The 17,010-nt window shown below is 47.8% G+C and overlaps 1 protein-coding gene across 9 annotated transcripts in view; it reads left to right on the forward strand.

Annotated features, from left to right (window-relative positions):
- Positions 1-17,010, forward strand: part of SUN1 (Sad1 and UNC84 domain containing 1) — a 53,134-nt gene that overhangs the window by 10,901 nt on the left and 25,223 nt on the right. For 7 of the 9 annotated variants that reach the window (XM_055341029.1, XM_055341030.1, XM_055341033.1 and 4 more), the window contains exons 2-6: positions 6,690-6,786; positions 12,898-13,086; positions 14,885-15,069; positions 15,932-15,958; positions 16,076-16,252. In XM_055341029.1, coding sequence (XP_055197004.1) covers positions 6,710-6,786; positions 12,898-13,086; positions 14,885-15,069; positions 15,932-15,958; positions 16,076-16,252 — 655 coding nt within the window. In that variant the 5' untranslated portion in view covers positions 6,690-6,709. Of the gene's footprint in view, positions 1-6,689; positions 6,787-10,928; positions 12,324-12,897; positions 13,087-14,884; positions 15,070-15,931; positions 15,959-16,075; positions 16,253-17,010 lie in introns of those variants that run through there. The other 2 variants (XM_055341031.1, XM_055341032.1) reach the window with 2 other exon arrangements.

Here is a 17,010-nt window from a genome sequence, read left to right on the forward strand (position 1 = left end):
TTTTAGTTTGAAAATTAATCCTCTTTGCAGACTATGTGACAGACGAAGCACCCAGTGTAGCTGCTCTCTGAAAACGGAGCCCTGGGTGATAAGGATCGGCAAGGGTGGTGGTGGAGTGTTTGTCAGGTGTTCATGTGTGCGCATGTTCCCCCAGTACCTCTCTGGAAGGTCATTGAGGGACTGCCTGGCCAGCTGAGCACCCGCTGCTGGCGTCTGCAGATGTGCCAGGGCCACTATGGCTTGTCCTGTGCTGCGGGAGCCTGCTGCCGTCAGCACACAGCTTCCCTCTGGGATGGCACTGGTGGCAGATGGCGTCTGGAGCTGTGCCCAGAGCTGGGAGGAGCGTCCTGTCTGTTGCTGTCCCCTTTGATTGCTTCTGTCCCCGGGGATGGGTTATGGGCAAGAGCCACAGGTTCTGACCTTTGCCTCCGGCGGAACCGGAGCAGGTCATTTCTGAACCAAACGACCAGAAAGCTACAGTGGCCTGTTGTGCCTGGGCTCATTCTCTCAGCCACTTTGTCAGTGACTCAATCAGCTGAAAAAGTTTGATTTATAACCTACTCCTCTCTGTAAACACAGTGCTGTAGGCACTGTTTAATATAACATAATTGTCGAGAAGATGTTGCTATTTGGGGTCTCCAGGGTTCCTTTTTCCAGTTTTTCTTTAAAACTTCCAGCATTTCCTAAGGAAATACTGTGCACTAGTATTATTTCAGAAATGTTAGTTTTCTCTGTGTCTTTGGTTTTGCCGTTTTCTTGAAGCTCTCTGTTTTTAATCCTTGCGTGACTTATCAATTTTGAGATTTTTTCCAGGCATGTTTTCTAGATTGTTACTGGATTAGTACAGACATTGTGGTAGTAAAAATTCAAATTATATGTGCTCACAGAACTAAAATTCATTCTTGGTTAAAGCATTCAAGAACAAAACAGCTTTATGTTTTCGTCTCTACCGTATGATGTCAGCATAGCACCATGTCCTCAAAGGGCATTGAAGGAGAAGCCTAGTGGAACCCAAAGGGCACTGAAGGAGAACCCAAGACGTGGGGTTCCTGCTGGCTCCATGGGATAAGCCTCCAACTCTTGATCTCAGGGTCTTGAGTCGAGTGCCTCATTGTGCTCCACCCTGGGTGGGGAGCCTACTTAAAATAATCTTAACTCGTTTTATTTTTATAACTTTCTTTAAACATTTTCTTAAACTCTGATTTTCGAAGCCTACTAAGAACTGTGTGTTGGTAAAGATACGAAGGTCCAGCATGAACAGAGGCCCTCTCCTCTGCCTGTGCTTGCAGGAGAATGAGGCACCAGAAGGCACAGCAATCCAGCAGCAGCGCCCTTTCCCCCTGCAGATGCTGCTCTTGGCCATGTGTCCTCTCAGCTGTGTGCTTTTCCTAGTTAGGAGTGGCAGCTCAGAGTCCAGAGTCCTGAAGAAGCTCTCTTTGACCAGGGCAGAGGAGGCGCCCTCCTGCACTGTGCTAGGCTGTCCACCCGGGACAGTCCTGCCCTAGCAGCCAGAACAGAACGAGGGGAAGGGGACAGCCTGGAAAGGACGGCAGGAATGAGGACAGTGGAGCGTGTGTGATTGTAAGATGTTGACCTCAGATTCTTTCCAGGGCTTTCTGATGCCATTGAAGGCATTTTCAGTCTGCCTTTTCACCTATTGTATGAGAGCAAATCAGCTTTCCCTTGAGTCTCAGGCTGAGGCTGGTAGAGGCAGGGCCACACGATAGGAGCAGGAAGCTCTAGGGTTACGTGTGGTCTTTACTTAATGGGGATGGACATGGAGGCTGGGAGCAGCATTTTGAAAATGCTTAGTGCTCACGTTCATTTATCAGCAGATCTGGTATTAGAATTGCATGTTTGCTGTTTGGAATTCTGAGATGCTTCTGATGGGGGCCAGGGGCTGGAGCAACTACCTGTTTGCTCCCAGTTGGAGCCATCTATGCTGGCGGTGGACTGTGTCTTTCATTTAGGCCTGGGGTTGAGTCAGTCTTCATCTTGGGGGTTGGTCACTCGAAGGAAAACAATCTGTGTGTCAAGGATTGAGAACATAGGCTGTGTAACTTTATTCTACCAAATATTCAAGCTCCTGTTTGAGCGTTGTGTGCCAGGCACTGCCCTGTGCACACAATTTCATTTCATCCTCTTCTGCTTTACTTTGTTTTCATCCAGTCATTGTACTTAACGCTCACGTTTCATGGAGGGAACTGAAGAGTGATTTCAAGTGTTTTGAAGCTGTATCACGATCTGTTCAGGGTCAATGAAGAGAGGACCCACATAAATTCTGGTACGATTAGCTGTCATACCCAGGAATTCTGTGCTGCAGTAAACTTGGAAGAGAACAGCAGTCATCCTTCCTCAGAAACTCTGACTCAAGTGTGGTGTAGCCTCCATGTCCACCTGCCTCTTTGCAGGTTCTGCTTTGTGTGAGTGTGGTCCTCTTGCGCTTCCCCAGGAGAGAAGTGGCTTTCTGGTCTGTGGACTAAGCCATGGCAAACACCCTTCGGGGCCACGGGTCTGAATTAAGCAAAGCCTAGCCGCACTTCACTGGAAAACATGACATAAAATTCATGTCCTTACAAGAGTGAAATCAGAATGAGCTGGAAAAAGTGGGTACGTGTGTGGTGCCCTTGTGCTGTGCGATAGTAGCTGCTTAGCTGTGACCGTCATTGTCCGCTCCACTGTCCCTCCTGTCCTGCAGAGCCATGCTGCCAGGTGTCTGTTCCTAGAGTTTGGTGTCTGCCCTTACTGGTACTCTCTTGAGGGTGTTCTCTTTGGGCATTTTTATTACTTTTGTATTTCCTAACACGTTTTACCAGAAATCTACCACTATCTGGTGTTACTCTGCTTGTGTCTCCCTGTTCTCTCCGGTTGGATTTTTGACACAGTCACTGCTAGAATCCTGTCATTCCCAGGATTCCTATGACAACCAGTCGCTCTGCTTGGTTCTTTGATAGGATTTATTTCAGAGCCAAGAAATTTAATTAATTTTTTTAAAAGACTTTATTTATTTACTCATGAGAGACACACAGAGAAAGAGAGAGAGATTGAGAGAGAGGCAGAGGGAGAAGCAGACTCCACGCAGGGAGCCCAATGTGGGACTCTATCCAGGGTCTCCAGGATCAAGCCCTGGGCTGAAGGTGATGCTAAACCGCTGAGCCACCTGGGCTACCTGAATTAATCAATTTTTAAGTAGGCTCCACGCCCAGTGCAGAGTCCAGCGTGGGGCTTGAACTCATGACCCTGAGATCAAGATCTGAGCTGAGATCAAGAGTCCGATGCTTAAGCGACTGAACCACTGAGGTGCCCCCAAATTAAATTTATTGTGGCATAAGGCCAACCTGAAACTTGGCTAGAGGTGGTATGGCTCAGGTTTGTCATCTGGCTCATTGATGGGAAGAACTAGGTTGAAAAATCTGGTTGTAGCTGGTCCTGCACCTCCTGTTAGCTTCTGAAAACACCATTTGTCATGCATTAGAAATTAACCAAATTCTCTTTCAGGTAGCTAAAAATGTGAGCACATATAAATGTAACTTTTCAAATAAATATGTGAGTTCCTACATATGCCCTCCACAGGTTCTGTAACTGCTGCTTCTGAGCTGAGTCATAGGCTGGAGCTCCTGGATCCTCTGGCAGCTTTGTCAGAGAACTGGCCCTGTCCCAATCTGCCGCACAGTAGCCCCTAGGGGCGATGCTGGGATTGCAAGCCCAGATTGCAGGACTCTGCCCTGCTCTTAGCTGCAGGCTCTACTGTCTCTGTGTCCTGGTCCTGATCTTGGAAGTAAATGCTCAAGTATTGGCTTTAGGGCGTCTGCCATTCCTTATAACACTGACCTCTGTAAACTTCAGGATGTAGTCACTAAGGACGTATCAGACACTAATTGTAGTGTAGTTGGTAGAAATTAGCCATTAGGACAACTCTTTGCTGTGGTTTAATAATCACTATTGCAGGTATTGAAGAATGTTAAGGTGAAAGGTCACTTTGGGAATGAAGTGGGAAGTTTGGGTTTTGTTAATCAGTGAGTAACTAATAGAGAATAAAAAAATCAGTCCCTTGTCCACTTGGAGAATGAGGACAATTATGGGGCATTTATATTGTCACTTGGCCTGGCATTTCACGGTTGCTTGGTGAAGGAGTGCTCGGTTGCTTGGTGAAGGAGTGCTCCGGGTCTGGGTTGTCAGGAGCCATTGTGATGCTGCTGGGGTGGGGCTCAGGCTGGGCGGGGCTGGGCTGGGTTGGGTTGGCGGGGGCTCAAGGTCTGCTGGGCCAGGTGAGCTGTGCTGCTAGGTGAGTCATGCTGGGAGGGAGTGCATTGCAGCTAGAAGGCGCCTGGTTCTGCTCTCCCGCTGCCCCTAAGGCTGGATTTCAGTGTTGGCCGTAGTAGACACTAGGGAGATCAGGCAGGAGAACAGGTGGACCAGCACTTGGGTAAATGGCCAGGGTTAACTTTAATTTTAATTGTAGAAAGAGTGTGCATTAATAGCATGCCAAATGAGGGTGAGTCCGTACCTGTTGAAGTGTGTTTCGCCGGCAGGTGGGCTAGGTCTCTGAAGAAGAGTGCTGTTTTTTTAAAATGCAGGAGTCTTGTGGGGTATGTTGAAATTAGGCAGTACAAGTTTTTAAATGTAAACAATATTTTTTTATTTCTGTGTTTTTTAATTCTTTAAAAGATATTTGTGGACTGTCTGGGTGGCTCAGTTGGTTAAGCATGTGACTGGATCTCAGCTCAGGTCATGATCTCAGGGTCATGAGCTCAGGCCCCGAGTTGGGCTCTGTGCTGGGCATGGAGCCTACTTTAAAAAATTTGGACTATTTCTGAGAAAGTGGTGTGAATCAGAGAACTTTTGGTTTAGTTTATAGAAAACAGCCATTTACACATAAATATTTTTTGTCCAGGCTGGTCTTTATTTTTAGTTTTATCTTCCTTAGATTTTTCAACCATAGGTTATGAATCACATCACTACTATGCAGTGTTTTTTTTTAACTATGCAGTGTTTTTAAAAAATTCTAAGTACGTATGTGTGAGAGAGAGAATATTTTATTTATTTATTTATTTGTTCATGAGAGACACAGAGAGAGAGGCAGAGACACAGGCAGAGGGAGAAGCAGGCTCCATGCAGGGAGCCCGACACGGGACTCGATCCCAGGACCCCGGGATCACACCCTGAGCCAAAGGCAGATGCTCAACCCCTGAGCCACTCAGGCATCCCATCCCGAGAGAGAATATTTTTAGCCAGAGGAAGGTTTGAGTCGTTCCAAAGAAATTTAGATGACAATCTGAAAAAAAATTTTTTTTAATTTAAATTTAATTTTTTTATTAGGCTCCATATACAGCATGGAGCCTAACATGGAGCTTGAACTTATGTGAAATCAAGACCTGAGCGGATGTCAAGAGTTGGACACTTTAACCGACTGAATCTGCTGAGTACCTCAAACCTTTTTTTTTTTTTTTTAATTTTTATTTATTTATGATAGAGAGAGAGAGGCAGAGACACAGGCAGAGGGAGAAGCAGGCTCCATGCACCAGGAGCCCGATGTGGGATTCGATCCCAGGTCTCCAGGATCGCGCCCTGGGCCAAAGGCAGGCGCCAAACCGCTGCGCCACCCAGGGATCCCTCAAACCTTTTTTTGATGTTCTTAAGGATTTATTGATTTATTTTTAGAGAGAGTGTGTGTGTGTGCAAGTGTGGGTGGGGCGGTGGGAGGGCAGCCAGACAGAGAATCTCAAGCCGCTAGGGGCTCGATCTCACGACTCTGAGATCATGACCCGAACCAAAACCAGGAGTTGGACTCCTAACCGACTGTGCCATCCAGGCACGTCCAACAACATTTTTTATTTAAGATTTTATTTTTAAGTAATCTCTATGCCAGACGTGGCTCGAACTCACAACGGTGAGATGGAGTCATGCACTCCACCAACTGAGTCACCCAGGCATCCCCCAAACTTTTATAATTAAAAAATAATCGGGGACACCTGGGTGGCTCAGTGGTTAAAGCATCTGCCTTCGGCTCAGGGCGTGATCCTGGAGTTCCAGGATCCAGTTCCACATCAGGCTCCCTGCATGGAGCCTGCTTCTCCCTCTGCCTGTGTCTCTGCCTCTCTGTCTCTCTATCTCTCTGTCTCTCATGAATAAATAAATAAAAATTAAAAAATATACCACTTTAAAAAATCTAAGTTCTTTGGAGGAAAATAAAAGTGCCTTAGGCTCGTGTGTGTGTCATTCAGCAGTTTCCTGGTACTGTGTGTGTGGGCCAGTGTGGGCATCGAGGGTGAGTGCTTGACCATGGATGAGGGAGCTGTTCTAGTTCAGTTAATAACAATGAAAACTTATTACAGAAGAATGAGAACATTTTGATATCTTTAGGAACTTAAAAAATACATTTTAAAAAGGAGTCTGAGTCACTGTATTCTTTTTGCAAGTGCTGGTTTTCATAATTATGAGTAATGTAGGGTTTCCCCCTTTCACTCCTGGAGTGTAGTGTTGGGGAACTGAACACAACAGGACTTGTTTCTGTGAGAAAATGTGTCTCCTTCACTTAAAAAATAAAAACAAAAACGGGCACGAGGTTTGTTTCACTTGGATTGTGTAATGTTGGAGTCCTAGGTGTGCGTCTGGGGTTGGCTCTGACAGGCCCTGTCTGTGTTTCCACCCTGTTAACACCCTGCATTGCTTTTTCCCGCCTTCTACAGTATGACTTGAGGCCGTGACCATGGACTTTTCTCGGCTTCACATGTACACTCCTCCTCAGTGCGTGCCTGAGAACACTGGCTACACGTATGCACTCAGGTGAGCGTGCTCGCGTTCCGGCGCCGTCTCCATCACTGTTCCCATCACCTCTCCACTCCTGGATGCCTGGGACAGCCCTGCAGCTGAGGGGGCTCTGTGCTGCTTGCAACCAGAGTTGGTATTTTGAGAGGGAAAGAGCTGCGGAGGTCCCAGTGTGCTCTGGCTTTCTGAAACTCCACCAACATGGAGATTGTGAGGTTGTTTTGAAAACCAAACATTCTGATGACTCAGGGTGAGTCATAGCTAGCGTCCTGCTGCTTCAGACCCACCCAGTGGCTCTGGTCTCTCGGATACATCTCTGTGGTTATGGGCAGGGTTCTGTGATTTCTATTAATGGCTCAGTATTTTGTAGTTCACAGATTTGCCTCTGAGAGGAAGAGGTATCATCAACAGAACTTTGATGAAGCCCAAGGTCTTGGGGGCAGCTTTTGTCAGATGCTCAGTTTTCTATGTTTATTCTGACATGAGTCTGAAATGGCCAGGTGGCCCCTGCATGTCTAGTTCCCCAGGTCAAAGGATTGTAAGATGAAACTGAAGAGCTAGAAGCCAGGGTTAGTGCCAGAGCATACAGGATTGGGTGGGGGAGAATGTACGGGACTGGGCGGGACCTGGCGGGAGAGAGCTTTGTTCTGACAAGACCTTCAGGGTTTCTCAATGCTTATCTACTAAAGGGTAAAAATATCATGGAAACTAAGAAAACTAGAAGGTATTTTAACAAACGTGTTTTTAACTTCATTAGTCAAACTTCATATTTGATGATTGAGTTTTTATTCATAATTCTAGATTATTTTACCCTTTGAATGTTTTCATCAAAAGTCCTGGTTTATTTTAGAAGAAGGGAGTGGTTCAACTCAAGTTAAATTATTCCTTATTCTGTATTGTGGAGTGTAAAAATAACTTCTGGTAACTTATTTTTAGCTTTTAGAACCTATTTTAAATACAATGTGAATATCTTCCTTAGGGAAGCAGCACTATGATTTCCAGCATGCCCACTCCACAGCCTTCCTGCAGGTAGATGGGTGCGTTGGTGTGGAAATGGGTGAGAAGCAACCTGGGGAAAGTGCCTGTGCTGGGAGCTTGGCCTGGGCTTCAGGGCAGTGGGAACCAGGGAAGGGTTTAAGCCCGCAGTGGTGTGATTAGGCCTGTGCTCAGAAGGATGCTGAGGCTGGCAGGTGGGAAGGAGGTAGGGGGTGTGATGCTGCAGTGGCCTGCCCCAGGCAGAGATGGGCAGGGCGCTGGGGGTTCTGAGCCAGAGGCTGCGGGTGGGACGTGTCCCAGCTTGGGCAGCTGGGGTGAGGAGGGAAGACGGGAGGATGGGGAGAAAAGAGCGGTCAGCGGAAGACTGTGGGACATGGTGGGGGAGGTGAGGGTGTGGTCAGCAGCGTGATGTGTAGAGGGCTGTGCCCCAGGCACCAAGGGGCCAGGTGGTAGACAGTAGAAAGGAGTTTGCCCTTGCCACTATGTCTCTTGTCTTCCCATGTGTGCCTCTGTGTCCCCTCCCTGAGTCCCCCAGCTCCCCTGGAAGCTGCTGGTCCCTGCAGTACCTGGCCTCACTGCATGCCCTTCCCTCAGTTCTAGTGACTCTGCACCCCTGGCTGACAAGCATCCAGCACCACTCTGATCTTCATTCTCAGCACTTCAGGAGACACACAGAGGATCTGCCAATGTCCTGGTCATTCCATTTATTTATTTAAACTATTTTTCTACTGTGAAGACTACCATTAGCATGCAAGTCGTGGGGGGGGGGCAGTCATATGCCCCCCCAGCTTCAACTGTTCTGGCACTAGGCCCTTCCCTCTGTCTCCAGTGCATTGTTGTGAAGCACATCTCAAAAAGATTAGGATACTTTAAAAACAACTACCCGGAATACTAGTATCACACGAAAAAGCTCCTAGTAATTTAAAATAACCTCTGATATATCTGTAATATACCAAAGTTGATGTGCCAATCCCTGGATCTGCATTTCTGTTTTCAATCAACCTGAACAGGACTCTCCTCTGTGTTTTCTGTGCACTGTGGTTAGATGTAGAGTCTGATCAGTGCCAGGTTTGGTTGGTTTGTTGCCAGGACTCTGCACGTTTTTCTTATTGGGGGGGTCCCTGGCACCTGGTTTGGTGCAGAGGCTGAGCCAGACCGTCGTTAAGGAACCCCCCAGCTCCACACGCGATGGGGATGCAGCCACTGGGACACTGCCTTGAGCAGGAGGCAGTCTTTCCCAGAAGCCCTCCAGAATCCCCCCCCACACACACACACACCCAAAGATGTGGAGACCCCAGCTCAGGTGGCAGCCCATGTTCCAGAGGCAGGCAGTCTAGAAAAGTGTCCCAGCTTGGGCAGCTGGGGTGAGGAGGGGAGGGTGTGTGACTGTGCCAGCCTCTGGTAGGTACACCACAGTCCCTGCCAGGGATGCCCAGAGGGCAGTGTGTTCCTAGAAGGAGGGTTCCAGCCAGCACCAGGCCTGGGGCATCGCCCGTGATTTCAGCCCCGTGGGGCAGGAGTGTAGACAATGTTTTCAACCAGTGTGCCTGGTCAGGGAAGAGAAAGGGCCTGGCTCTGTGGATGTTTCATTGTTGTTTTCCCTGCCATGGAGACAGATGAGATTGTGTCCAGATGCAGATGGTTGGGAGCCACAGAAGGATTGAAGGGGAGGGAAGAGGCAGCAGACAAGTCTGGAGAGTGGGAGAGACCCAGCCCAGAGCGCCCAGATGGGTGTTAGGATGGCAGCATCCGCTGTAGCAGGAAGGAAGGGAGAGGGCCATTACGAGTGTGGCCTAGGCTCCACCTGAGAGGGGGCCGTAGCAGCAATTCTGGGGTGAAGCAGGGTGGGATGGGGGTGGCAGTGAGGTAGGGGTGAGGCGGGAAGTGCCAGGCAGCAGCGAGGACCTGCTGGCCTTGGGGACTCCGTTATTGTGGTTGTCTGGGGCCTGCAGCATCTGGTACAGGGACACAGCTGGGTTCATCCCCGGGGTGTTGTCTGCTGCTGGGACCGAAAGGCAAATAGCCAGTGTGTGTGGGGGGGCTATGGGGGGGAGCTGTGATGATAATGCCTATCCCTTATGAGGACACTGGAGTTCTGCACGGCCCTGGCCCTGGATGCTTGTGGGATTGGGGGCCACAAGCCCCATGGCACTATCCTGCTGCACAGCTTGTGGCTGCCAAGCATCTGTATCTTCTTCTTTCAACTGTGCTAGATTTTTCTCTAGTCTTTTAATTAAAAGTGCATCTAACTAACAGGCATTTTTTAAAGAACAACATTTAATTGATGAGGGAACCAAACTAAAATCTGCTCTGAAGGATTCAGTCTGTCATTTCCTTTGGGGATCTTTGTACTCTTTTTATATCCTAGTTATAATAAAGTTATAATAAAGTACTTTTAACACCAGACTTGCTGAATGTTGCCTGAGGTGTGCCTTGTATCTTGTGTCCTGCAGTTTGCACTTTTAACACCAGACTTGCTGAAGTGTTGCCTGAGGTGTGTGCCTTGTATCTTGTGTCTCCTGCAGATGTTTGCACTTTCTGCTTAGCTCTGGCACATCTGTCCATAGGAACCTCGTAGGAATGATGGTTGGGAGCCTAGGGCATGATGGTGCCACTGGCCTGTGTGGGTCCCTGGACCACAGCACCAATGCAGGTGTGGGTCCCTAATGTACCAGATAAGCATGGAGATCCAGACCCGAGTGGCCTGTGTGAGCCCCTTCCCTGGGAAGGATTGCCAGACAGCTGGGTCCAAACTCAGAACCCAGAGTTGCTGGCTTCTCTATCGCTTCCGCTGAGCCCTCCCTGCTTTTAGCTCCAAATACCAACTATGACCAGTTCGAAGAGACTTTCTAGGTCTCTTCTGTGCCCTTACCTACCTATATGTGTGTAAGAATCTGGGCTTCTGTTTTTTGTTCCTTGTTTTAAGTAGGCTCTAGGCCAATGTGGGGCTTGAACTCACGACCCCAAAATCAAGAGTCCCGTGCTGCACTGACTTAACCAGTGGGCGCTCCATGTGCTTCTATTATATAGTCTGTCATAATATAAATAGGATGATATTAGAATATATCTAATATTAGATTATTAGATATATTGTCCTTTTCTACTGAACAATGTAGGCAGTTTTTTTTTTTTTTAAGGATTTTATTTATTTATTCATGAGAGGCAGAGAGAGGGAGGCAGAGACACAGACAGAGGGAGAAGCAGGCTCCTCGCAGGGAGCCTGATGTGGGACTCAATCCTGGACCCTGGGATCATGCTCTGAGCTGAAGGCAGACACTCAACTGCTGAGCCACCCAGGTGTCCCTCTTTCATGATTTTTAATGGCCTCATGTTTAACGCTTCCTCTGCCGATGGACAGTTCCTGTTGTCTGCTATTTTGATATTCTTGTGTTTGCTTCTTCCAGGGTCTTTCTAATCACACTAACAGGGATCTGGAACACCCTTCTGATGGCCAAGGCATTCCAGGTTCTGTGTTGGAATGCTGGGGCCTCTTCTAGATTACGCAGTGGTAGCAGTGCCCCCAGGTTGGAGCCTCTGGGGCCTGTGGGGCTGGGCTGGGTGTAGAGTTCTGTGGATGCTGTCAGCTTGCTTGCTGTCTGCATATTCCAGATTGGACAGAGGTGGGTGGACTCAGATATCATTGTCTTTTGATATTTAAGTTGCTCATCAATGGTTCTCCTTAGATGAAGAGGAAGAATGTGCTGGTGGAGGGCACTGGTCCATAGACACATGATAAATTCTGACTTGAAAAAACAGATTTTCTTAAACTACGACTGTAATTGTATAAAATATTTTTGGAAAAAAGTAACCGTATTTTATTTATAAATTTATTTATTCGTGAGAGACACAGAGAGGCAGAGACATAGAGGGAGAAGCGGGCTCCTCGCAGGGAGCCCAACTTGGAACTTGATCCCCGGACCCGGGATCACACCCCGAGCTGAAAGTGGATGCTCAGCCGCTGAGCCACCCAGGCATCTCAAGTAACTATTTCAGATTATACCCAAATGACGCTTAGCATCCTTGCTATATACTCAACGTGGGTGAGTATGGGACATTTCAGCCCCTAAAGCAGCCTCTGGTGAGCACAAGAAGGGGCTCTTCCTGAACTTGTGCATGATACCTCAGCCCTGTGGTGACTGGAGCAGCTTGTGTTTATTTACTGTTGCTTCACTTGAAGAGTTTTTAGTGTCAGATCTAATATATTTATGGTGAATGTGATTCTGAAAATACTTTTATCATATAAAGCATAATACCCCACTTCTTTTCCTTGAGAGCCTCATCGTGGTTTCTGTCGATTTCCAGGCCCTCAGCCTGTCTGCCCCCCTTGAGCAGGGGCTATTGTCCCTCCAGCGAGGCGGGCGCAAGTTTGTCTCCCTCGTTGGCTGGGAAACCCTCAGCCCAAGCCCCTCTGCTCACCACAGCTTCCCTGTGGAGTGTGGCTCATCTCCAACTGTAGCTGTGGAGTCCTCACTGATGACCACACAGCCATTCCCTGGATGGTCTGGGCAGATCAGAAAGTGTGGCCTCCATCCCGGTTTAGGCACATGATAGACACTCAGGTAACATGTCTTGATTTGGAAAAACTTGCTAATGGCGCCAAGAATGCATGTTTTAGTTTAGGATGATTATGTGGAAGAGTCTTGAAGTGACTTTATGACAAGCTGTTCTGTGGCTTTGTGGTGAGTTAGACACAGAGTGACATTATGGTACTGCTCAGGGTCTTGCTGCTCTTCTGCCTTTTGGGATTAGTTGTCCTGCCCTCACTGTCTCCTTAACTCCTCTGTCAGGCATAGTGTTTTCTAGTAAGTGTGTTCTGGTTCTTTAATGACGTTGACATGGTTCCCCATAAGTGCAGGTTCATGGGAGCACTTATCCTAAAGCAGGCGTTAGGGTCAGCCCCGGACTGAAATATTGGGGTGCCTGGGGAATCGTCTCACAGATGGCAGGGCCAGTGTGTGTGCAGTAAGCATAAGTTGTCGACCGATTTGGGTGACTTCTGCTTTGTAGAAGAGTCATGGCTGTTTTTAAGATCTGCACTAAATCAGTACACATTATGTTCATTATTTGCTCAGTATGTTTTAGAAACTGCTGTCTACATTATTTATCACTGACAAAGTTTTTTTTTCCTTCTAGTTCGAGTTATTCCTCTGATGCTCTGGCTTTCGAGACTGAGCACAGATTGGACCCCGTGTTTGATTCTCCAAGAATGTCCCGCCGTAGTTTGCGGCTGGTCACTACAGCATGTGCCACGGAGGATGGCCAGGCTAGGGACATTCACTCCTGCGCCAGTAGCACTGCCTCCCTGAAGGACAGAGCGGCCCGGTAAGTGCTGCTTCCCGTGTTACTAAGCACGTTCTAGCACCATTAAAACTGAACGTGCACACTTTCTGGTCTGAAAAACCACACTCTTGTGTCTAGGTATACGTGTCCACACATACAAATTCACCCATAAAGTCGTAGCTTTGCTATAAATCAGGACTGAAGCTAATTCTGGACCATGGGGCTTGTTTGGTATAGATGTTCTTGTATTGGCCAAATCTTCTCTTTCCTCTGGGTTTTACTCAGACCCTGGGGCAGACACAGTGCCCGTCTATACAGCTGACCTCCCAGTGTTGTCTGTGGGAGTAGCCTTACCAGACGATCGTGTGGCACCATGGATGAGCTCTGCATTATTAACACTTAGTCTGTTCATTAAAATCTGTGTGAACTAACAGACGCATCCATGAAATTTAGCTGTTTACCTATATTCGTGGTTGTGCTTGCTTGATTTCTGAGCTCACTGTGCACATATCCAAGAAGAAGCAACGCAAAAAATCTTGTGTCCTTTAGAGGTCATGTTCCATTGCTCACATAGAATGACAAGTTTCCAGTCTGAATGGTCGTCTTTCACTCAGGATTGGGTGGTCGCTACCAAGAGGGGCAGTGGAATGCTATCTTGGAGCCAGGCTGTGTGCTGGCAGCCGGCCATGCTCTTCCTGCTGTGGCCTGTGTGTCTCACACTCACTGCGGGTTATTTAGAGAATGAGAGAATGGGAGGTTGCAGCTCAGTAGACTCAGGAGGTGCCCTTGAGGACCCCGGGTGACTCCACGTGGGGACACTGCGGCCAGGCTGGTGTTGTGCCACTTGACGAGGCCACAGCCAGGGTCCGGATGTTCTGTGCTCACGTGCAATGGTGTGTTACCGTGTCCTGTCTCTCATCTGCTCATTCCCTTAGGAGGGAGGAGCTTCTCCCTGCCCTGACCTGTTGCCAACATTCATAGTTTGTTTTCAGGGGCTTTGTTTTTATCTGAGCTGAATGTGAGTTCAGAGATGAGATTGCAGCCTTGCCTCACTGTCCTTAATGTAGTTCCATCTTTACCAGGGATGGAGAAATAAAGCAGGGAATGTGTGCATGCTGCACATGTTGTGGAAAGGGGAGGGGTTAAATTTATAAATCATCATTTTTACTTTTAAGTCATTTTAATTAGATTATTTTAAGTTTTAACCCCTTCTGGGTTGTGGGGCTCAAAATAATCTAAAAACTATCTTCCGTGTACAATTTTAGAAGCAGCTCTGGGACCCCAGCTTGAGGATTTCTGTTTCAGGTTAATGGGTGTTTCAGTGTAGTAGAGAAGACAAGAAAATTTTGCCTTAAAAATACTATATTTGGGCGCCTGAGTGGCTCAGATGGTGAAGCGTCTGCCATTGGCTCAGGTCATGATCTCAGGGTCCTGGGATTGAGCCCTGCTCAGCGGGATGTTTGCTTCTCCCTCTCCCTCTGCCCCTCCTCCCTGCTTGTGCTCTCTCTTTCTGTCAAATAAATGAAATCTTTTTTTTTTTAATATTTTATCTATTTATTCATGAGATACACACAGAGAGAGATAGAGAGAGGCAGAGACACAGGCAGAGGGAGAAGCAGGCTCCGTGCAGGAAACCTGACGCGGGACTTGATCCTGGGTCTCCAGGATCATGCTCTGGGCTGAAGGCGGCGCTTAACCGCTGAGCTACCCAGGCTGCCCTGAATGAAATCTTTTTAAAAAGCTCTTTATTTTCAAAGATTTTTGTGTTGGTAAAATATAATCCTTTTGTATTAGCTAGCAAAAGTCTATGAACTTTTTCCTTTTATTTTTTTCTTCTTAGAACAGTAAAGCAACGCAGAAGTGCAAGCAAACCAGCTTTCAGTATTAATCACACCTCGAGGAAGGTGGTGTCCTGTGGTGTGGGCCAGAGTGGCACTAGCACGCTGTCCAGTGCGGCCTGTCTCCGGCCTCCTGTGCTGGATGAGTCTCTGATCCGTGAACAGACCAAAGTGGACCACTTCTGGGGTGAGTTACCTGCCTCTCATGGGTGGGAGAAGGTTTGACGCTTTCCTCTAGACTCAAATACAGAATGCAGGCAGTGGCTTATGACTGCTACTTCCACTGTGCTCATGCTTAATCATTTGTTGTGACGTGGAACCAGGGGAAGGAGTCAGGTGGTAATCTGATAACTCTTTGTAGACACGTTACTTTTGTAGGATGGTTAATCACAGTTGTTATAAAAATCTTCTGGTTCCAGACAGCTCTAAGCAATGAGGCAGCTGCAGTATTTTTGAGTCATTAGAAAGTACGCTGTGTAGACAAGTTGGTACAAGGAAGCAGCGTGGCTTGTGAACCTTCTTGACTTAAGGCCACAACAGTGTGACCCCATCCTTGCCACTGGTCATGCAGCTGCTTGCTGTGTCCGTTCCATGTTCTGGTTGGCCCCTTTGGGAAGATTAGAAGACCCAGATTACCTCCCAAAAGTTGGTGTGCTAATTTAAGGCAGCATTAGGATTGGTGTTTGTTCTGGTTTGTTCAGCTAGCAAGGGTTAATCCTAGGTGACAGAAAAGCAGATGGTGCTGGCGGGGCTTCTGCGCCTCTGTACCAGGCTCTTGTCTTCCTGCCCTCCCTTCAGGTGTGTGTGTGTGTGTGCGCGCGCTACACACCTGCTCCAGAGTCATGTCTCCAGAGATGTGCTTTCACCTTGAGTCACAAGATCATGTCTGCATATATCTGAAGGAGTTTCCAGTAGTTGTAGGCATTTCAGGGAATAAATCTTGACCATTCCTAGAATGCTGATTTATTAACCATTGTAACCTTTACTTTTTTTGTGTGTGGGCTTTGATAATTCGAGCTCATGAGCAAACGTGTGTGTGTATGTTTTAGGTCTTGACGACGATGGAGATCTTAAAGGTAATTATCTTAGTCCCTTTTTTCTACACGCTTTTTAAGAGGAAGCTTTTTTTTTTTTTTTGAGAAGTATTTGCAGATTGCACTAAACCAGTTCCCTCTACTTTTCGCAAACTTTAGGTGGAAATAAAGCTGCCACTCAGGGAAATGGGGACCTGGCAGCAGAAGCCGCCAGAAGCAATGGCTACACATGTAGTGACTGCCTCTTGCTATCCGAGCGCAAGGACACACTCACAGCACACTCTGCCACCCACGGGCCATCGCCACGGCTCTACTCAAGGGATCAGGGTCAGAAACGTGAGTCTTTGATATTTCTACTCACTTTTATAAACCTGGTTTGATAGGTCTGTTAGCATCTGCAGTGTTTTCTGTCATTGACTTAAAGTCAAAATTGTCTGATAATTAAGAAATTAATTATCACCAAAAATTAACTTTGCTCCTCTTCATCCTCTTTGAATTTACATTTTTTGCGGTTAGTCGTTTTGTACCTGGGAGCATCTGCAGTTCTGGGAATTTGAACTTCGGGTGAGCAAAGGCAGACCCCATCATCAGGGAAAGCTGGTGGCACCACGTGGCCACTATTTTGACACCAAGTCATGGATGCTCAAATTTGTGGGAGGAATGGCTTCGTGGTGGTGCTTTTGCCTCTGCCACAAAAGGGGTTTCCGCCCCTGATATTGAGGAGCATGTGTTCTGTGTGGTTCCGTAAGAGTTCCTGGCCTTGGGAAAGGCGGCTCTGTGGCTAGTTCCACAGGAATGTGTGGTGCTGGGCCTGGGGTGTGGCAGCAGCCACCACACCGAGTCTTCATAGTGGGCACATGGCCCCTTCCTCAGCGGTAGTGGCTTCAGAGGCCTGGCCACACTTACTTGAATAGGGAGGTCCTCGGAGGTAGCCCTGGAGGTTCATGGCTGGCTTTTGCAACCAGGCAGGCCCGTGGGGTGTCCTCCTGAGCCTAGGGCTTGCTGGCTCTGATATTTGTCTGGGGCCCTGGGGGAGAGCATTGCTACAGATCCCTGTCCAGGTTCCCTTACACAGTCCCACAGTGTGGGGAGGC

This window comes from Nyctereutes procyonoides, unplaced genomic scaffold, assembly GCF_905146905.1.
Source record: "Nyctereutes procyonoides isolate TBG_1078 unplaced genomic scaffold, NYPRO_anot_genome, whole genome shotgun sequence".
Taxonomy (NCBI): Eukaryota; Metazoa; Chordata; class Mammalia; order Carnivora; family Canidae; genus Nyctereutes; species Nyctereutes procyonoides.